This window comes from Lottia gigantea (assembly GCF_000327385.1).
Source record: "Lottia gigantea unplaced genomic scaffold LOTGIsca_98, whole genome shotgun sequence".
NCBI classification, from domain to species: domain Eukaryota; kingdom Metazoa; phylum Mollusca; class Gastropoda; family Lottiidae; genus Lottia; species Lottia gigantea.
This window is the reverse complement of record NW_008711162.1, coordinates 797,687-820,864: the sequence shown is the minus strand read 5'-3', so window position 1 is coordinate 820,864 and position 23,178 is coordinate 797,687. Positions and strand designations below refer to the sequence as shown.

The window sequence follows — 23,178 nt, the reverse complement described above, 5'->3', positions numbered from 1 at the left end:
CTACACTCTCTATATTTCTATCCCTTTTCTTATTCGGTTGTGTTATTTGTTTGTAGAAACTGGGTGGACAATGTAGACGCATTAAACACTTCTCGGAGAATGATTTAGGTCAAAACGTCACATGCATTTATAATAGAAAAAATCCTTCAATTTCATTTCTCCTTTTACTTTTTCAGTTATAGTTTCATGATTAAAGGGACTAATGCGCCATTTTCGGGAATTGATTTTGAGTTTTGAGTATATGTCAATATTCTTCAGTTATAGAAATGTACGAAAATTGCATAATTCATTCAAAATTATCTCAAACTAGGAATTTTTTTACTATTTCTACAGGTCTTTTGTATATCATATATATATTATTGCAGTGTTTCAATAAAAGACGACTCATCTTTTTAACTTTCAATCGGGGATAATTCTGGACACACATGGATTTGAAGGCTCAAAATTCGACGGCGAGCTGTTAACACTATTACCGATTGGCTAAGCTAAAAAAATCCCGTTTTTGGGACTAAATTATGATTGGTCAAAAAAATGAGGCATCTGTCCCTTTAATTAGAGTCTACAAATTGACATTATAATATGTATGAAAAAAACCCCCGTTGGTATAGAAATGTAGACCATCGTAACGTGTCTCGGTTCAAAGAGTTTAAGGGTTTTTCTTATTTGTGTATGTATAAGTGTTTCAGTTGATTATGCAGTTTGATATCAGTCAGTTCTTAAAGGTATACTACCTTTTTTATCCTTTTTTAAACTTTGTTAAAATGAGTCTTTGTTTATCATTGGTCTTACCAAGTGTCATTACTATACATTAAAAGCGCTTTTCAATAATTACTTAGTTTAATGGATATCGTGTTTTATAGAAATTCTATTTTTTAGTCATGCGGCAAAACGGATGAATATACTATGACCAAGTTTTTAAAATTTTTTGTCCATTCTAAGAGGTGGTATTCCTTTAAATGCCTGGTGCTAATTCCCCCTCCTTTTCTTCTTTTCTTCCTGGGATTTCGCCTTTAAGTTGTTGCGTGTCGACCTATTTACCTTCACCAGTAGGCCCTAATGATATTTATAGCGGATAAGTTACTATCTGCACAAGTCAAGTCATTTCCTTGTATTTTCTAATACTTCAGTAACAATACTGCTGGAAATGAATTCACAATTCATTAATTATTGATTTTTTAATATCCTACTATTGGTATTTGTCGTTTCTATCGTTACGACGCCGCCCACCATTTTGCAACTGCACACATTATTGTATTGCGCAATACTGAATTAAGATGAGGGATTAAGATTTATGCACGATCTATTTACGGAATAAAATTCCGTACAAGCATGATAATTCCGTTAATCAACATCTCGTCCAGAGTATGGCAAAATCGAGAGTAAAGGTTGTATAGCAGCGGAATCCTCTTAAGAGAAGCACCATCAGGTGTTCCGAAAAGAGTAAACATAAGTTGTACTGATATATTTCAACAGGTTTTCTCTGATCACGGTGGTTTTGTCAATTATTTATGTAAGTCTTACAATTCCGACGATTTCTTTCAAGTAAAAGGCATTAAAGCTATCATGCTCTAATTGCAATAAAATAAATTCAAGGTTGGTTGGTTTCACTGTGAGTGGCGATAATCGATGTTGACATGTCTGTAGGTAGATGACAAGTTAACGTTCTCTTCCAGAGGATGTTGATATCGCATACTTGGCAGTTGTAGCAGTTGGATCGATGATGATGGTTCGAGGTCTGAATATCAACTGATTCATTTGCGCGTCTTACCTGGCCTTTATACTGTGTGCATTGCGGCAATATTTCTTAAAAGAATATGGCGATTGATAGTAATAAATTTTGAATAATTACTTTTAGCCTAATTAGAGCATGATAGCATTGAATTTCGTATTCTGTTATTAAATCTGTTGTCCGGTCAAGGTCTTTGCATCGCCCAAAAAATCTATAGTAAAACTGTAATGGGATTGCATTTACTGTTGTTTCTATGATCTTTCATTCTTGATTTCAAAGAGCCCGATCACAGAATCATACACTCCGTTATCCAGACTGCAATTAACATTGAAAATGGATGCATGAAATAAACTTAAACAGACAAATTCCCCTATTATAGCCCCGTCGCACCGGACTGCAACCATCTGCGATCTAACGCCGTCTGGATATGTGCGTGTCTTGCACGCGATCTTAACACGCTCTTAACCAATTTTCAGTTGCAGTAGCAGCGCAGTAAGAACGTCTTTCAGGTGAGACTGGACCTTAAGATAAATAACGACGCTTCAATAATGGAAATTGGGAGTCGAATTCCATTGCATTTTTCAATGCAATTACCTTCCATCCACTGCAAGTCAATAGTACATAGTGTGTAACTTTAATTTTCAAGTACAATCGTATTATAAAGGCGGTCACTTATTGTGAATTCACCATATTTACTGTTTGATTCATACTTAAATAAAACCCCGGTGTTGAAATTTGAGTAGAATAAAATACATCCTCATTCTTATTATAATATCACATGTACAGTCAAATACAGCAAACTTCTGTATTTATGAAATTGACCAAATTTCATGTCTGTCACACGTTTGTACATGACCAGTTATCTGTGTCACATGTCTATACATAGACAGTAATCTGTGTCACATGTCTGTATATATAGACAGTAATCTGTGTCACATGTTTTAGATAGAAAGTAATCTGTGTCACAGGTCTGTAAATAGACAGTTATCCGTGTCACATGTCTGTACATAGAACGTTATCTGTGTCACATGTCTGTACGTAGAAAGTTATCCGTGTCACATGTCTGTACATAGAAAGCAATCTGTGTCACATGTCTGTATATATAGACAGCAATCTGTGTCACGTCTTTACATAGACAGTAATCTGTGCCACCCATTTCGGGATCCTGATCCTGACTCACACCACACCACGCCATTACTTGCCCTTCCGAACAACCAAGTATGGCTACGGGTCTGCTTGTGCCACATTAAATGAATCTATATCATCAAAAATAAAACTTTTGAAGTAGATACCACATCAAACTAACAACACATGTCCTAGGGCAAGTCATTAAACCATTAACTTAATCAATTATATGTTCTTGTCAACATAAAAAGACGTCCTAGTTCGATTGCCTTCTTACATAATATCCAATACATACAATAGACGTACTGAGATCTTTCACTGAAAATGTTGAGAGTAAATGGATAGATTTGCACCTAAAATAACTCTTTTGAGTTAAAACTTGTTTAGTTTTACCAAAATATTTTGTGTGAATGGAAATATCAGACAGTAGGCCTATCGTGGATCTTAAAGCAATTGTTAAGAGGTTTTCTAAAATTTCTATGTGTATCGGGGACAGCCTTATTTGCACTATTCCAATTTTTCAATCAAACGTTTGTGGTTCCTGATATTCCACTAAAACTAAGTGTTCGATGACATCACTTATCACAAAATTATCATAAAAGGCCCTCCACACCTAGGTTTTGTTGAATTGCAGGAACCACATACATCTGACTGAAAATGGGATTGGTGCAAATTGATACTATCAGTGTCCCCGACACAAATATAAAAATTAGACCAGCTCCGATCGTGGCAACCTTATACCATCAAATTTTGTTGGCAGAGTTGACATGTCGACTCGTATTCATATATATACTACAGATTGAAAGTCTCCAATTTACATTGGATGCAATTTTTACTTTGAAATTTCCCTCAAGTTTAGATAAGCGATCCCCCCCCCACCCCCTTCCAAAAAACATAAAATAAACAAGAAGCATAGCAATTGCAAAAAAATCTGTGACAAATCAGTAAATTGATTTGCCAAGCATAAAGCTCTTAACAACCATTTTAATTCTCTTCGATTTGATACATATGTTAACCAATGAAACATTATTATTGTGGAGATTATAATGGGTATAGTTCGAAATGTGGGTCAATTTCACGTGTTTTTATTTCAAAATGTGAGATAATCAGGCTTTATATTCCTGTGGTCCCGAATATATTTAAAGACAAACGACATTCCAAAAAAAATGAATTGAATATCTGTGAAATGAATGAAAAAATCCATTCAGAAAGCCACAATTAGTTGCACAGTAGATGCACTTAAAGTTTAGCCTACACTTAAAGTTTTGCCTGCTCTTAATGTTTTATGATGTGCAAAATGTTTTGATGAAATATAGTGTAGCACGCGTTTTCTCCAATTTCTGTATTAAGTTTGTGCTGTCATTTTCTACACATTTAAACAACAATTTCCATTATTCATTATAATCTTAGAATGTCTTCACACTCAAGTTGATGTCCCGATTCACAATAAAATAATGGATTAAAATCGTTTCAGAAGCATTTATTGACATATATACACATGGGATAAAAATTTTGCTAGTCATTATTACTTTCAACAAGATACACAGTCAAGACGGGTAGTTATGAATAAGACACATTTTCTTACCTTGCAGTGGAACAATAAACTCGTCAAACTGGTTCTTAATAATATAATATTTTCCACAATATTGATATCAAAGTATAAGCTAATATATCCAGTACACAAGGTTTATAACGAGTGCATTTGATAAATTCCTTGATATATCTACACTTGATTGAAACAACACACTCTAAAAAATCTACACGTCCACAACGCTGAATATCATAATCCTGGTCATAACCGTCCTTGGTCGTTACGCTTCACAGCTCATTTACCTGTCCGTGTCATAGAAATAATCCAATTAACGGACTTGTATGATCGTGTCAACAGACACACAAGTAAGTTGTCTTGTTTTCTTTGTAGACGCGGTCACTTAATCTAACAGTTAAAGGCACTTAACCACTCATATTTTTCAGAAATTATATATAGTGTTATCTTATGTACACATTTTGAAAACAGTGAATTACAAACTATATACTTTGGCTATTTTACGGTTAAATGTTCTTTACCACTTATATTTTTAATTTTTAAAGTAACAATGCCACGGTGAAATTAAAATATGAAAACAACAAATGACATGGAGAATATAGGCTATTATGGACAATCATTACTATTTAAAGGAATACTACCTCTTAGGTTGACCAAATAATTGAAATTTTTAAACTTGGCCAAAATGAGTCTTTGTTCATCTGTGGACAAAGAATCCTTCTTTAATGCAATAAAACCATAAAAAAAAAAACAAAGTCATAATACATTATAGCGTGTTTCAATAATTACTTTGTTTAATGGATATGGTCTTTAATAGAGATTCTATTCTTTGGTTATGGCACCTGGTAAGTCCAACTGATGAATATATACTCTTATTGACCAAGTTTGAGACTTTTATGTTCATTCTGATAGTTAGTATTCCTTTAATATCATAAGTCTAAAATATTATAATATACAAACCTATATTATTTGAAAACACGAAAATCAATGAAAGATTTTTTTCGACATTTTTTTTAGTGCGAGAAAGGTGTTTACCATGCCGTTTTCAAGAAACATTTGTCAATGTTTTTGTGCTGAATTTAAACAATATTTTACACATTGATTATACATAATATAAATAAGGTTTTGGAAACAATTTAAAGGGATAGGCCTACTATACGTCTTAGGATGAACATAAAATTTTAATTTTGCTCGAATTTGGCCAGTAACAGTATATATCCATCAGTGGACTTACCTGGTGTCCTAACTATACATCAAAATCCCTCTATAATCCGATATATCCACAAAATCAAGTAATTAATTATAAAACGCTTAATACATCCATTAGGCCTAAGCAATTTTGAAATCGTGAGTCTAGGAAATCACAAAAGAAAGTGACCCTCAAGTGGGGTTTCACGCGTCCTTGACCTCTACTTTTGAATTGACCTCGACATTGTCAGACATATTTTGAAGACGGAATAATAATGCCTCGTAGGAGATTAAGCAACTCCGCGAAAAAGCAATCCATATAATTTAGAATGAATACTCCACCACTGACTCAATTTTCAACGAATATCAATGATTGGCAAAATTTGTTTGTATAGGCCTACACCGGAATGATTGTTTCCTGTTTAAGCGTTGATTACCCAGACTCTATTTTTCTCAAACTGAACGGATTCATCGCTTGCTCACTTTTTTTAAAAATTCTATTGTCTCTTTTTCAAACTTGATAAAGTGTGGGATGCATACTTATTTAACCAATGGTCACTATTAAACACAAATATTAGCCACAGGACGAGTGTATTCTAAGACGTAGTATCCCTTTATTATATACTAAAATGGTCGAACCTCACCAGTGTGTCTATAGGTTTTTAATATTACCTGCTGTCGTCTAACTTCTGAGTAATTCATTTAAATTACGGTGGCAATAAAGGCTAACTTATTCACTAGTGGACATGTCCATATCCTGGACCAACCAGTAAATGTTTGAGATCAGTTAAAAGGGAGTAGAGGTTTTCTAAATTTTTATGCGCATTTGGGGACACTGATAGCATCAATTTGCACCATTCCAATCAGATGTCTGTGCTTCCTGTAATTCCATTAAAACTAAGTGTTTTATGACGTCACTCTCGAGAAATTTGCTTGTATCACACAAGACCTTTGCGGGGGTGTCGTCATAAAACACTTAGTTTCAGTGGAATTGCAGGAACCACAGACGTCTGATTGACAATTGGAATGGTGCAAATTGATGCTATCATTGTCTCTGATACACATACAAAATTTAGAAAACCTCTTTACAATCCCTTAAAGCAACACAAAGAATACTACAGTCAGTTTTCCTTTAATTATCTAATGGATATGGTATTTTATTGGACTTGTATGATCGCGTCAACAGACTTAACGATTTCCTTTATGATTTTCTATAGACTAGGTCACGGATAACGACTTTCTATGATCTCTGGAGTATAATTTAAAGGACTCATCCCAGATGTAATAAATGAATAATAGATATCAGAGCTGCCTGAAATAAACGATTTTATAGTCTATAACAAGCGCAACAAACATTATATTCCTTTTAATATTTCATCGATTCTAATAGCCAAGTTTAAATGTGGGATTTGAATTGAAATGGTGTTTTACGTGCTATTTTGCGCATAAAAACTGTTTACATGTTTACACGGTTGCGAATAATCAAAGTGGTCATGAATATAGACTTTTGTTTATTGTAGATTACCCGTGGGTGTTTTTTGAACTTAATACTAACTATGCTAACTTCACCTTATCTTGTATTGAACATTTATCTTTATTTGTGACCTTAGCCAGTGCTTTACATAGAAGTTTTTAGGAACTTCTTTACTCTTAAAACCGAACGCACCTCACAACTCAGTTGCAGGAGAGATGCGTTCGGGACTAATGACCTCTTATTTCATTCGCAACCAAACGCAACTGATAATTGCTAGTGTGAGGGCCCCTCAAAAAAAGAAAAAATAATTGGTTCGCCCAACCAAGCAAAAATCCCTTGGATTAAAGTTATAGTCAAAACGGACCCAATGGCAAAACGGGCCAAATGATATTTGTCAAAACAGACGCCATAGATAGTAGAAATGGGCTCACATTCACATTCAGGTCGACCAAATTCAGCGACAATTCAAGGTTTTCCAGTTTCTGCCAATCGTCATAGTGTTCTGAGTTCGTCTATGTAGTCTGAATTTGATTATAATTTGGATAGTTATGTCCCTTTATTTACTATTTTTTGGTTCACTGCAGAATGCACATGTCGTCTGGCTGAAGAAAAATAAGACTTTTAAAAGTCTTCATTTTCTAATTTTACTACCGATAACATGAATTTTTTACATACTAACATTGTGGATGGACACCAAGTGTTTTGATTCTAGGCTCTCTTTGATGCCATAGTGAAGGCCAACGTATCAGATGCGAAATAAAGGCTACCTCCATATGGGAAAAGTCTATAATTATGTACTGCAAAAAGAACAATGTCTAAAGACTCCATAAAACTTAGAGAAAATCACGAAATAGTAAGGATTTATAGGGGGGAGGGGATAATGCAATTGGCCAAGGATCTTGAAAGGGGTAATAGAAAGAAAAATGTTGAAAACCACTAATGTATATGTTATTCAAGCTTTATTGTGAACTTTAACCGGTCCCTATTGAACATGGGGCCATAACAAGCTTTATTGTATGTTTCAACCGGTCCCTATTGAACATGGGGCCATAACAAGCTTTATTGTATGTTTCAACCGGTCCCTATTGAACATGGGGCCATAACAAGCTTTATTGTATGTTTCAACCGGTCCCTATTGAACATGGGGCCATAACAAGCTTTATTGTATGTTTTAACCGGTCCCTTATTGAACATGGGGCCATAAAAAGCTTTATTGTATGTTTCAACCGGTCCCTATTGAACATGGGGCCATAACAAGCTTTATTGTATGTTTTAACCGGTCCGCTTTATTGTATGTTTCAACCGGTCCCTATTGAACATGGGGCCATAACAAGCTTTATTGTATGTTTCAACCGGTCCCTATTGAACATGGGGCCATAACAAGCTTTATTGTATGTTTTAACCGGTCCCTTATTGAACATGGGGCCATAAAAAGCTTTATTGTATGTTTCAACCGGTCCCTATTGAACATGGGGCCATAACAAGCTTTATTGTATGTTTCAACCGGTCCCTATTGAACATGGGGCCATAACAAGCTTTATTGTATGTTTCAACCGGTCTCTATTGAACATGGGGCCATAACAAGCTTTATTGTATGTTTCAACCGGTCCCTATTGAACATGGGGCCATAACAAACTTTATTGTGAACTTTAACCAGGCCCTATTGAACATGAGACCACAATTTAGATAGCATTATAACTATTTGATAGCCCACAGCATGTTACGTGTCCGATTACGTTTTATGTTTTATTATGTCAATTACATCATTTTGACCACAGGCTCAACAAAAGCTGTCCATTTTTGTCCATTCCATTTTGTCATTGTTTAGCCCACTAAGCTCTGAGTTAAAACCGGAAATCGGGTTTGACTCTCGTAAAATATTATTGTAATTATAAATCCAATAAAACTATAACAGATTTACTGATTTTACCATACAGGTATGCTACCTCTTGGGATGACCAAATGACCAAAAATTAAATTTTTTAAACCTGGACAAAATGAGTCTCTTTTCATCAGTGGACTTACTTGATGTCAAAACAATACAACACAATCCCTCTATAATCCAATAAATCCAAGTAAGTAATAACGCTTAAAATCTTTTTTCAATAATTGTTTTGTTTAATGGATATATCGTGTTATATAGAGACTCGGATGAATATATACACTCTCGTTGACCAAATTTGAGACTTTTAATTTTATGTCCATTCTAAAAGGTAGTAGCCTATTCTTTTAAAAAGGGGGCGGGGTATAGGGGTTTATCGGTAATTATTAAGTTGAGATTTCGATTAAAAGGATTATGATATCGCTCTTACCTAACTTACTATGTTGCTACAAACAAGTCTTCAAGATATCTATATAATACTATACCCTCTCCATTTCATAGACCAAGAAATAACAAATGTTTAAATATAAAACATATCAGACTTGATTTCCGTCTTTCTTTCAAGGTATTTGTTTGTTGATTTTTTATTATCTATGATTTATTTATTTGTTAGTGAGAGCATTGGTAGACACAACTTCAGAGAATCTATAAAAGCAATTGTTAAAATGTTTCTAAACTTAAGCCTGGGATTCCAATTCTAATGACAAAATTTTGTACCCCCAATAATTGTACCCCGCTTTATTTCTAAAAAATTTCAAAACATGATGTTTGTACTTTTTGGCCCTAACATGCGTTGGCATACACTGAATCGATGCTCTTTTTGAAATGTTTTCAATTCGCTATAATTCTCACCCTCTCCTAAAATTATTGAAGGTACAATCCTAACTAGATAGTCTGGAGCCACTCTTGATCAGTATATGAAGGACGGTCGCCAATCTGTGTCAAATCGTACCAAAAATCTAACTTGTCCAAGATGTAACCAAACACATAAAATTTACTAAGTCAGGGGAAATAACTCAAAAACTGCGAAAAATCGTCAATTTTGAACTTGACCAAGATGTCATCATTATAAATGATTGAACCAAATTTCATTTAATCGGATGAAAACTGTAATCTCTACAGTGTTTACAAACAAATTGTGACTCCTTTTTCCCTAAGTGAAGGGCGATAATTCAAAAAATGTTTATCGAAAAATAGTCAATTTCGAACTCGACCAAGTTTTTTTCATTATAAATGATCAAACCAAATCTAATTTAAATTGAATGAAAACTGTAGTCGCTTTTGTGTTCATAAACATATTGTGACTCGTTTTTCCTAAGTCAAGGGCAATAATTCAAAATCCGTTCATCGCAAAATCTTCAAAGTCAAACTTGACCAAAATCTCATTGTAATAGATGATCACATCAAATTTCATTAAAATCAGATGAAAACTGTAGTCTCTATCGTGTTCACAAACAAATTTTGACGCGTTTTCCAAAGTCAACGTCTAGTGAAATTTGACCCACGTGTCTATTCGGATGATAAATAATAAACTTTATCTAAATATTATACTGCGATAACGTCGACACGACAAATATGGAAAATTCATTTTAAGGTCATTGATAATGTAAAAGAGTAAGGAAATAAGTCAAACGTGTAAAATTATACATCTGTACTACAGCATGATTTTGAATATTTAGTCAGAGATATTGGATAATAATGGTCATTATGGAACCGTTAGCGAGGCTTGTAGATATCCTTGACTTTGAAGGGGAATCCAGCCCAGCCTCTTTTCTGGGTACGTGTCTCATTTGCCTATACGCAGTAAGACCAAGACTAGATTTTCATTAATTTTTCAAGAGTATTTAGAGTGTGGATACGGCATCCTAAATGCTATAACATTACTGTATATTATATCTTGACCTGATAACCTAGTAACATTCATTTTGAATTCGGTATTTTATTTTGTGTGCTTTCAGTTATTCTCATCCGATGCAGCATACCACTGAGAACATGGTCATGTTGAATGTCTGTCAGAAGGATCACAATTTCATTTACGTTCTGGAGCCATATATCAGATGGTGATTGGTGTATTGGAAACGTTTTACTATAACTGTACTACATTTAACTACTGTGTCAGAAGGATTTCAACTAAGTTCTGGAGCCATATGTCAGATGGTGATTGGTGTATTGGAAACGTTTTACTATAACTGTACTACACTATTACTACTGTGTCAGAAGGATTTCAATTAAGTTCTGGAGTCATATATCAGATGGTGATTGGTGTATTTACTATAACTATAACTATATGCTATTATTACAGTGTCAGAAGGATCACAGTTTCATTTATGCCCTGCAGTCATTATATCAGATAAAGATTGGCGTATTTGGAACGTTTTATTATAACTGTACTATACTTTTATTATTGTGTCATAAGAATTGCATTTTCATTTACGCCTTGCAGTCATATATGAGATTGTGATTGACGTATCAACGTTTTACCATATTACTGTATACAATATGTTGAACACTCGTGTTAACCGATGTCTACTTAAAAACTACACAATATAATATTGAATAATACATTACACGACCTGATATATCGCCATTTTTTTTACGTCATGTCAAGCTACGAAAGTGTGTTCAGTGACCTTCAACAAAATTTAACATGGCCTACATTTCTTTACTTGTTATCATCATTCTAGGACGTCGATACTCGTTTTTTTGTAGCATTTAAACCGGTTTAAGATTTGAATCGTTTCATCATGACTAACCCACTAAGGATATTCAAAAACTGTGTATTACTTATATGGAAGAGTGTTATATTTTTGTCTTTAAATTTAAAACTGAGGTTTCTATTTGGCTTGTGTGGCTTTGTTATCGTAACCATGCTTGTGTTATCTGCAAATCAATTAAATCGCAAGAAAATACACAAGAAAATGGAGACATCGGAATTAGTAATAGATACTATTGGGTGTCAGATACCTTATTTTAACCCTTTTCATCCTGACTTATCCGAATTTTTTGACACGAGCCACAATATTGTACAGTGCAGAGATACCATTCCTATAACCTATCAAGACAATCAAATATTAAAGATAAACCGAAGCGTGTTGATCGATATACCAAATTTTTCCCACTGTACGTACGAACCAATCAAACGTTTAGCAGACGACCACAATGTTATCTTTTTAGAACCTGTTATTTTTCAACGTGATGTAGACATGACTGATGAATTTGTACGTGTCGTATGTTATGATACTCAACATGTGACTATATTTAGAAATTACCATGCCTTTATCATTCCGAATAGAACTACATCAGATAAAATACAACGTTATAGAGATACTAATAACAGAGCCGGGAAAAAATCTAAACCGGATCATTTAAACGTTATGATGATCGGCGTTGACTCTGTGGCCAGACTGAATCTTATAGCAAAAATGCCTAAAACGCGATCGTTTCTGTTAAATACGCTAAAAGCGGTAGAATTAGAAGGATATACGAAAATTGCAGATAATTCATTTCCAAACGCTGTTGCATTACTTACCGGAAAATTTTCTGCCGAGGAATACGACCGATTAAATATAACGTATAAGGATTATTATGATGGGTTTAACACGCTGTTTAAGAGTTTTAACCAGAAAGATTACATCACCTTATATGGAGAGGATCAAGCAGAATTTGGTACTTTTAACCCTGAAGGCACTGGATTTGTCGAAAAACCAACCGATTTCTATCTCCGTCCGTTTACATTAGCAATGAACCAAGATTTGTCTGTCTGGAACAACTATTATTGCGTTGTGAACCGACCAGAAACAAACATTATATTAGACTATACATTCGAATTTTGGAAAAAATATCCAGACGTACCTAAATTTTCATATACTTTTAATTCGAGACTAACTCATGATGGTTTATCGTCACTTTCCACAGCTGATGAATATCACTATAACAATTTAGTACGTGTCCATCGCAATGGATTTTTAAACAACACTGTTTTGGTTTTATTTGCAGATCATGGTTTTCGCGGAGGTCCGGTTTTGGACACGGATTACGGCCAAATTCAGACTCGTATGCCGATGATGTACTTTGTGTTTCCTAAATGGTTTCCTTCGAAATATTCGAATAAGTACTCAAATCTGTTAAAGAATAGAAAGCGATTAACGGCTCCGTTCGATGTTCATGCCACTATTATGGATATTCGAAACAATTTTAAAGGAAGAAATTCGAATTCGAAAAAACGTGGCATAAGTCTCTTTGATGAAATTCCAGCAACTCGAATATGTGATGAAGCTGGCATTATTCCTCATTGGTGTGTTTGCAAGAAACGTGTTTTGACTTCTGATATAAAAGATCCCTTTATACAAAATGCAGGAGAATATGTGGTACAGCATATTAGAGAAGTCATACTTAAAGACTTTCCAAAATGTTCAAAGTTACATCTTTCTTCTATTCATAGCGCTTACGTGTATACCACAAAGGTGGGCATCACAAAAGATCAGTTTCAAGCTGTGCTGAGATCTAATAAACATAGTGATGAACTTTTTTTCATAAAAATAGTGTTTGCAACGACACCTGGTGGTGGTGAGTTTGAAGCCACAGTAAAGTATATTCAGGGGGAGTATTATACGACAGTGGACAGTATATCACGACAAAATAGATACGGAACTGATGGACGTTGTATAGATTATAACTACATTCGTCCATTATGTCATTGTTCGTGGTTTTGGTGACAAAAATCGGAATTTCAAATTTAACGTGCACTGACAGGGTATACAGACATCACTAATAAAATGACCGAGAGTTCATGTATCTGTGTATATGGAAGTATAAATGGACTGAGTGTTTATGTATCAGCGTATACTGACTGATTGTACTATCAGGACATCACAATAGATTGTCTGATTGTTTATGTATCAGGGTATTCTGATATAAAGTGACTGTGTGTTATGTTTTAGGGTATACTGATATCACTATAGATTTTCTGAGTGTCCATACATCAGTGTTTATTAACTGACATCACGATAGATTGAGTGTTTACATATTAGGGAATACTGATATCACTATAAAATGACCGAGAGTTTATGTATCTGTGTATATGGAAGTCAGTATAAATGGACTGAGTGTTTATGTATCAGCGTATAATGACGATTGTACTATCAGGGCATCACAATAGATTGTCTGATTGTTTATGTATCAGGGTATTCTGATATAAAGTGACTGAGTGTTATGTTTTAGGGTATACTGATATCACTATAGATTTTCTGAGTGTCCATACATCAGTGTTTATTAACTGACATCACGATAGATTGAGTGTTTACATATTAGGGGATACTGATATCACTATAAAATGACCGAGAGTTTATGTATCTGTGTATATGGAAGTCAGTATAAATGGACTGAGTGTTTATGTATCAGCGTATAATGACGATTGTACTATCCGGGCATCACAATAGATTGTCTGATTGTTTATGTATCAGGGTATTCTGATATAAAGTGACTGAGTGTTATGTTTTAGGGTATACTGATATCACTTTAAATTTTCTGAGTGTCCATACATCAGTGTTTATTAACTGACATCACAATAAATTGAGTGTTTACATATCAGGGTATACTGATATCACTATAAAATGACCGAGTGTTTATGTATTGTGGTATACTAACATCATTATATTTCGGGGAAGGGAGGGTTTGATTCTCCCAAATGTACAGGCCTAGGGTGGAGCAGACACTTTATTTAGAAATTAGGATTAAGGGTCTTGATATTGGGTTTTCTTCTGTTCTTATTCTGATCTGAAATTAGAAAAAATAACTCGCCCAATGGGCGAGAAGTATAGTATCTGTTATGTACTGATTGTTTTTAGTTTACTATGAACAATATTATCATTTAAGTTCTTATTTTTTGAATATGCAACTATCATTTTCTGCTTATAGACATGGGGGAATTTCTCTTGAAGGCTCTTATAGTGGGCATGAACTATCTTGCTTGCTCGATTGCTGGTTGTATTAAACGGGACAACAAAGGGTGCTATGCCTACATTATGATGAATATTTAGTCCTATAGGTCTTGCTGTATTCAATGTCTCAATCCAATGGGCCTCCCTAGATTGACGGAATTTGGTAGTTTCATCTTCGGGCAAGTCAATTTCTATACGCTCAATTGGGATTAGGGTGAGATCGTCTATTGAATGGTCGTCGAGGTTGAAATGATTAGAAACAGGCTTGTCTTTCTTTAATTTGATGTCTGACCTATGAGCATTAAAGCGAGTTCGTAAATTATTCTTAGTTTCTCCTACATATTGTTTGGGGCATTTCTTGCATGAAATTAAATATATTACATTCGAATGTTCACATGTTAGATGTTCCTGGATCGGGTACCTTTTATTCGTAGAGTTGCTTACAAAATAATGAGTTTCTGATATAAAGGGACATGTTTTGCATCTACTGGACAAACATGGAGCACTTCTTAAACCTGGAGGTACTTCGGCATAAAGTCTGTTTTTAGCTGCTATCTGTGCTAAGGTGGAATTTTTTATGTTTCGTAAAAATCGTTTAGAGTACCCACGCTCTTTCAGTTTTGAGAAAACAATCGTACAGGCTTGGTTGAAATCAGAAGATCATGTACAAATTCGATGAAATCGTAAAACTTGTGACTTAATTATACCAGAAAAGGTATGTTTTGAGGAGCTCTTGTGCAAGAGTTGATGAGTATCAGTTTCTTTGAAATACACTTTAATATCCAGTTTATTTGTTTCTGCTATGGAATCTCCCTTAAAGACTGTGGTATCGAGAAAGTCTATGCTTTTGTCACTCACGTTTGCGGTTAGTTTGATAGAAGGATGGTGGTTGTTGAGAATTTCAAAGAATTCCCAAAACTGTTCGATAGAATAAGTCCAAACCATAAAAATGTCATCCAAAAAGCGTCCGTAAAAAAGTGGGTCAAATGGACAGAGGGGCAACACCTCACGTTCCCACTCTGCCATGAAAAGGTTTGCGTACGAAGGGGCGAATCGTTTGCCCATTGCTGTCCCTGAAGTTTGTAAATATGTTTTACCATTAAATGTGAAATCGTTTCGACTAAGACAAATCTCTAAAAGCTGTAGAATTGCATCGTCGGGTCTGTTTGGATCTGGGTTTCTATTAAAAGCTTTACGAACTGCCGTTAAACCAGTAGTGTTATCGATATTGGTATACATAGAAGAAACGTCGATAGAAATTAAAATAGCATTAGAGGGAACTCGAAGATTTTTTATTTTATTGACAAAATCGGTTGTGTCTTTAAGGTAGGCGCGATGTTGGCATGCTAGAGGTAGTAAGAAATGATCAATGTATTCTGACACTGCATATGACTCACTACCACAGTCAGATATAATCGGGCGGCCATTAGGGATTTTATTCGAGATAAACCACTCCTTGGTTGGATTCTTATGGATTTTAGGCAAAGTGTACAAATGTCTCTCGCGACAATCAGGTTTGGCAGACAGATAGTCATATTGTTTCTGTTTGAGATAACTAGTTTTGACTAAATCGGCAAGAATATTATTAATCATGTTAGCAGTTTCTTTGAAAATTGGTTTCGGTAAAATGGCATAATGTTTAGGATTATTCAGTTGATTCTCTGCTTCTGAAACGTAATCCTCCCTATTCAGAATGACACAACATGAACCTTTGTCACTCTTTTTAATAACAATGCTATCGTCTTTCTTAAGTAAGTTTAACGCTTCACGTTCCACTCGTGTGAGATTAGGCTTTTCGTGTGTTATGGAAAGGTTCACTGTTTGGCTATTCATACTAGCAAATGCTTTCAATATTTCAGGATGGATGGCGGCCTGAGGGGGTGTCCACGTGGATTTGGGAATAAACATTGTTCTAGCATCACGTGGGGGGTGGTTTCGAAAAAAATATGTGCAGCTAAGATTTCGTTGAAATCGTTCAATGGATGGTCGGAGATAATTCAAGTTAGCTATCTTTGGTGTGGGAATAAACTTAAGTCCACGGTCTAAGATTGAATGCTGAAGGGGTGTGAGAATTTTGCGGCTCAAGTTAACTACAGTTTGGCCTAGCGGTGGCCTCTCAGTATTTTTATCCCCAGTAATTAGTTTAAAGACTTACTCGATGCTTGAAGCTGGTGTATCCAAAACAAATAAATGCTGTTTGCTGTTTCTGGAGACCAATGAAGATTATCAACTGTTTCGAATTCTTCTTCGTAGGGTGGCAAGATTGTTGCGCTGTTGATACTGGACTCCATCATCATGTTGTTGAGGATGCTGAGGTTCTGTTGTGCTTTCTTCGAGATTTTATTTGAAATGGGTATACATGTGAAGAGGATCTTGGAGTTTGGGAAGGTTTTGTTGGCTGTGGCGATTAATTTCTGGGCTTGGTTAAAGGAGGTCTTTGGTATCTGATCACGGTTGTTGAGGCCTACATGAAGAATAATGGTAGTAGGTTTGGGATCATGGTCGTATGATTCCAGGATTGACTGTATGTGATGGATTTGGGCACCGGGGTAAGAATGTATTTCGGTGTCTGAACTGGTTTTGGTAATTCGATTCAGGTTAGATGATCCAATTATTAAGGTTGATTTCTTTAGAGCAGGTAGTTTCCATAATGATTTGTCCTTGGTTTGGTGATAATACGGTTTGGTAGCGGATATAATGGTCGTCGACGGTGTGATTGGTACTGGTTTGGTAGTTGTTAGAATTGTAGCATTGGGAACGGACTGGGATCTGGTTCGAGGAGGGGGAGGTCTGGATACATGTCTCGACTTGGATGGAGACTGAGGGGTGGTTTGCTGGTCCAAAAACGCACAGAAGGAAGAAAGGTTGGCGGATTCTGGATCACGTGGTGAAGATTCAGATGGTGTGGAAGGGGAAGACGAGTCTGAAAGTGAAAAGAGAAGGGGGTGTGCCCTCTCTACGAGAGCGTTTACCTATGTCTGCTGGACTAGGGGTAGGTGAACTTCGGGCTCGTTTAGGGGTTTGGTTCGGCAGCGTGGTAGCTCTAGATGGTGCAGGTGTAGTGTCCATTTCAGTTGGTAGAGATATGGTTACTCTGGTTTTTGTTTCGTTGATTGTTTGGTAGAATTTGGAAATTACAGCTTGAGTGAGACATTTCCCATAGGAGCGACGGGCCCAGGACAGGGCATGAGAAACGATGCGGTCGACGGCAGGTGATGATAAAGACTTGGTACGAATGGTGGTCAGCTTCTCTTGAAGTGTGGTTTGGTAATGGTCGATCAGGACCTGCGTAACCTTACAGAGCCATGTCCGATTGAGGGATCTAATATTCGCGTCGACAGCTGATGTTTTCATTGCTGGACGGATAAAACTGTCCAACTCAGAGACTTTGCGTTTGAAGGTAAACGCTGGTTGGTCTTGCTGTTGAAGGGTAAGGATTGCCAAATGATGGAGGCACTGCAAAACTTGGAAGAACACCTTCACAAAGGGTTCTTCCTCCTTATGAGTGGGGACTGGTTGGCGTCGGTGGGCTGGTAGTCGTTTCTGTTGTTGGTCAGGTCGATGGTTACCTCTTGATTGGTAGGCTGTGTTGTAGGTAGGTCGGCGATGGGGTGGGATATAGCTGGATGGGTTGGTTGGTGGTCGGCGATTGGTAGGTGGTAGAGGTCGATGGAAGACAGGGCCGTTGTAGGGTACGTGATATTGGTTTGGTTGACGATTAGTGTTTCTATTTCTGGCTTCTTGCCAGTGGTTGTTGTAGTTGGGGAGCATAATGAAAATAACTTGGGGTTAGAAGGGAATGTACAGCGGATGTAACAGGAGGAAACTGTATATGGCAATTGACACGAACCGGTTTTCGAAATATTATCCTTTTTCAAGTGTCGAGGAATGGTTATGTCTAACTATTTATGTATCAGGGTATACTGGCATCATCACTATAAAATGTCTGATTGTTTATGAGTTTACTGATATCACTAAAAATTGACCGAATATTTATGGAGTTTTCTTTTTAACGGATCTTAATCTAAGTCTTTAGCTAAGAATGAAGCTTGAAACTTTGTTTAGCGTCAATGATATCCACAACCCCAAATATTTGTCAAACAAACGTTAGATTGAAAATTCAACATACTAGCTTGAAAATTCAAGTTACTAACTTGAAAATTCAAAAGACAAAAAAAAAATGAATGGCCCTAATACGCTTCCGTACAGATGATATCGTATGCTATCGTATTTATCCATTTATTTTGTTTTTGTGCTTCAATGATATGAATATATCAAACTTGATTGCTGTTTTTCATTCTCTCAAGTCCATGCAAGAATACTGGCAGATCAAATCTATTACATTTTCACAACTCTTGGGCCCCAAACGCCAATTTTAACCACTGCTATCATTTATAACATTATATAAGTATAACCATTGCAATTTGACCCACTTTTCTATTGTGGCAATGAATAAAAAGCTGTATCTGAATAACAACACGAAAAATTCATTTTAAGATCATTGATAATATAAAAGAGTAAGGAAATAAGTTTAATCAAGCGTACAACTAAACTACAGTAGGAATTTGAATATTTGGTCAGGAATACTAGATAATAAAGATCATCGTGGAGCCATAAACTACAGGTGAGGCTTTTAGATGTCACTGACTTTGAAGGGAAGTTCACGTCAGATCTAACTGTTGTAGTCTTCTTTACTAGGATGTCAACTCGATTTTACTTATTCACATGGTCGTAGCTTACAACGAGGCAAAGATAAACATCGTATCATAATATCACACACAAGTCTAATAACGCTGGGGTTACAGTTTTCAAAATTATAACAATATGACTATTCACACACAGCGCTTTTTATTACGATTTCCCAACGTTCGGGTAGATCGCCAAATTTAGATGTAGCCAACCAAATGAGGACGAAGGGCAAGAAGATAATGCGATGGACATCATTGAGGATGCAGAGATTGATAGGCCTAGGTCTGATATTGTATAGGGATATAACGTTATACATGTGATGGTGATGGTTATATATTTTGGACTATCGTTATAAGACGTGTGAATACATGCTTTTTACGTTGGGAGAGGGGGCGTTTCCCGGGAACGATTTGAAAACGCTTCAGATGTAAACGCAGCTCAAATATTTGCACTGAGATAATGTCATCACGACAAAATATGGAAAATTTATACGTTCATGGATCATGTATTGACAATATGAAAGAGTAAGGAAATAAGTTAAATAAAATGTGTATACATCTGAACTACAGCAAGAGTTTGAATATTTGGCCAGGAATATTGGATAATAAAGTAAGTAAAGTAATGTATCCGCCTTTTTCCAAAAACATCATATCACAATTTTTATATCATTTGATCTTCTTATTTTTATATATTGACTCAATATATTTGTTGGGGTCAAGTCAGCTATGAGGTACATGTCTCAGTGAGTTTCTATACAGCATAAATTGAAGGAGCGAGTGGGGGATTGTCGAAGGGGCCAATAGGGATGGAGGGAGGGGGGAGCAAACGCCGAGCCACTCAAACTTCTGAGGGAGGCGAAACACCACTTTCGGTATCATGAAAGCTATAACATTACTGTATATGATATCTTGCGGTGTTGACTGACCTGATAACCTAGTAACATCCATTTTTAATTCGGTATTTTATTTTGTTTGCTTTCAGTTATTCTCATCCGATGCAGCATACCACTGAGAACATGGTCATGTTGAATGTTTGTCAGAAGGATTACAATTTCATTTACGTTCTGGAGCCATATATCAGATGGTGATTGGTGTATTGGGTACGTTTTAACATATACCTATACTATCCTAGCATTACGTTATGCTGACAATACTCCTTTCAGATATATAGGCCTATCCTATTAAATACGATTAAGCGTGTTGTATTTGTTGTAATTAAACCGGTTTTAGTTTTGGATCGTTTCATCATGTCTAACCTAGTAAAGATATTCAAAAAGTGTGCATTACTTATATGGAAGAGTGTTATATTATTTTTTTTAAATCTAAAACTGTGTTTGCTATTTTGCTTGTGTGGCTTTGTTATCGTGATCATGCTTGTGTTACCTACAAACCTCATGCAAATACACAAGAAAATGGAGACATCCGAATTATTAATAGATACTATTGGGTGTCAGATACCTTATTTTAACCCTTTTCATCCTGACTTATCCGAATTTTTTGACACGAGCCACAATATTGTACAGTGCAGAGATACCATTCCTATAACCTATCAAGACAATCAAATATTAAAGATAAACCGAAGCGTGTTGATCGATATACCAAATTTTTCCCACTGTACGTACGAACCAATCAAACGTTTAGCAGACGACCACAATGTTATCTTTTTAGAACCTGTTATTTTTCAACGAGATGTAGACATGACTGATGAATTTGTACGTGTCGTATGTTATGATACTCAACATGTGACTATATTTAGAAATTACCATGCCTTTATCATTCCGAATAGAACTACATCAGATAAAATACAACGTTATAGAGATACTAATAACAGAGCTGGGAAAAAATCTAAACCGGATCATTTAAACGTTATGATGATCGGCGTTGACTCTGTGGCCAGACTGAATCTTATAGCAAAAATGCCTAAAACGCGATCGTTTCTGTTAAATACACTAAAAGCGGTAGAATTAGAAGGATATACGAAAATTGCAGATAATTCTTTTCCAAACGCTGTTGCATTACTTACCGGGAATTTTTTTGCCGAAGAATACGACCGATTAAATATAACGTATAAGGATTATTATGATGGGTTTAACACGCTGTTTAAGAGTTTTTCCCAGAAAGATTACATCACCTTATATGGAGAGGATCAACCAGAATTTGGTACTTTTAACCCTGAAGGCACTGGATTTGTCGAAAAACCAACCGATTTTTATCTCCGTCCGTTTACATTAGCAATGAACCAAGATTGGTCTGTCTGGAACAACTATTATTGCGTTGTGAACCGACCAGAAACAAACATTATATTAGACTATACATTCGAATTTTGGAAAAAATATCCAGACGTACCTAAATTTTCATATACTTTTAATTCGAGACTAACTCATGATGGTTTATTGTCACTTTCTACAGCTGATGAATATCACTATAACAATTTAGTACGTGTCCATCGCAATGGATTTTTAAACAACACGGTTTTGGTTTTCTTTGCAGATCATGGTTTTCGTGGTGGTTCGGTTTTGGACACGGATTACGGCCAAATTCAGACTCGTATGCCGATGATGTACTTTGTGTTTCCTAAATGGTTTCCTTCGAAATATCCGAATAAGTACATAAATCTATTAACGAATAGAAAGCGATTAACGGCTCCGTTCGATGTTCACGCGACTATTATGGAAATCCGAGACAATATTAAAGGCATTTCTAGAAGCGATTCGAATTCGAAAAAACGTGGACTGAGTCTATTTGATGAAATTCCAGTAACTCGAATATGTGATGAAGCTGGCATTATTCCTCATTGGTGTGTTTGCAAGAAAAGTGTTTTGACTTCTGGTATAAAAGGTCCCTTTATACAAAATGCAGGAGAATATGTGGTACAGCAGATTAGTGAAGTCATACTTAAAGATTTTCCACAATGCTCAAAGTTACATCTTTCTTCCATTCAAAGCGCTTACGTGTATACCACAAAGGTGGGCATCACAAAAGATCACTTCCAAGCTATGCTGAGATCTAATAAACGAAGTGATGACATTTATTTCATAAACATAGTGTTTGCAACGACCCCTGGAGGTGGTGTGTTTGAAGCTACAGTGAAATATAGTCAAGGAGAGTATTATGCAACAGTGGAAAGTATAACACGACTAAATAAATACGGAACTGATGGACGTTGTGTAAGTTCTAACTATTTTCGTCCGTTATGTCACTGTTTGTGGTTTTGGTGACAACTTCGAAATTCTAACTTTCTGACATTCTGACCTCCGACTCCCGTATCGTGGCATGTCGTATCGCGTTACATCGATTCACCGAAATATCATGCCAGCATTAACTGACATCATTATAACCTGAGTATTTATGTATCAGGGTATACTGACAACACTATAAAATGACTGAGTGTTTAATATGTAAATTGACTGAATGTTTACTAGGGTATAATGACATCACTATAAAATTGATTTGAAGTGTTTATGTATCAGCGTATACCGACATCACTATTAATTGATCGAATCTTTATGGTATAATGACACGACTATAGCTTGACTGAGTGATTATGTATCAGGGTATACCGACATCATTAAAAAGGTTCGAGTGTTTATGTATAAATAAGCATAAT

At 35.7% G+C, this 23,178-nt stretch overlaps 3 protein-coding genes across 3 annotated transcripts; 2 read left to right on the top strand and 1 right to left on the bottom strand.

Annotated features, from left to right (window-relative positions):
* Nucleotides 1-12,147: 12,147 nt before the first annotated feature.
* Nucleotides 12,148-13,659, top strand: LOTGIDRAFT_135503 (hypothetical protein; the record flags this gene model as incomplete). The annotated part of the gene is made up of 1 exon (XM_009069074.1): nt 12,148-13,659. The coding sequence occupies one exon, from the start codon at nt 12,148-12,150 to the stop codon at nt 13,657-13,659; it is 1,512 nt and encodes a 503-aa protein (XP_009067322.1).
* A 1,000-nt stretch (nt 13,660-14,659) lies between these two features.
* On the bottom strand, nt 14,660-18,654 carry LOTGIDRAFT_170431 (hypothetical protein; the record flags this gene model as incomplete). Its single annotated transcript, XM_009069073.1, has 3 exons — nt 14,660-14,719; nt 17,352-17,806; nt 17,856-18,654. The coding sequence occupies 3 exons, from the start codon at nt 18,652-18,654 to the stop codon at nt 14,660-14,662; spliced, it is 1,314 nt and encodes a 437-aa protein (XP_009067321.1).
* Nucleotides 18,655-21,268: 2,614 nt separating this feature from the next.
* Nucleotides 21,269-22,789, top strand: LOTGIDRAFT_135531 (hypothetical protein; the record flags this gene model as incomplete). Its single annotated transcript, XM_009069072.1, has 1 exon — nt 21,269-22,789. The coding sequence occupies one exon, from the start codon at nt 21,269-21,271 to the stop codon at nt 22,787-22,789; it is 1,521 nt and encodes a 506-aa protein (XP_009067320.1).
* Nucleotides 22,790-23,178: the final 389 nt, after the last annotated feature.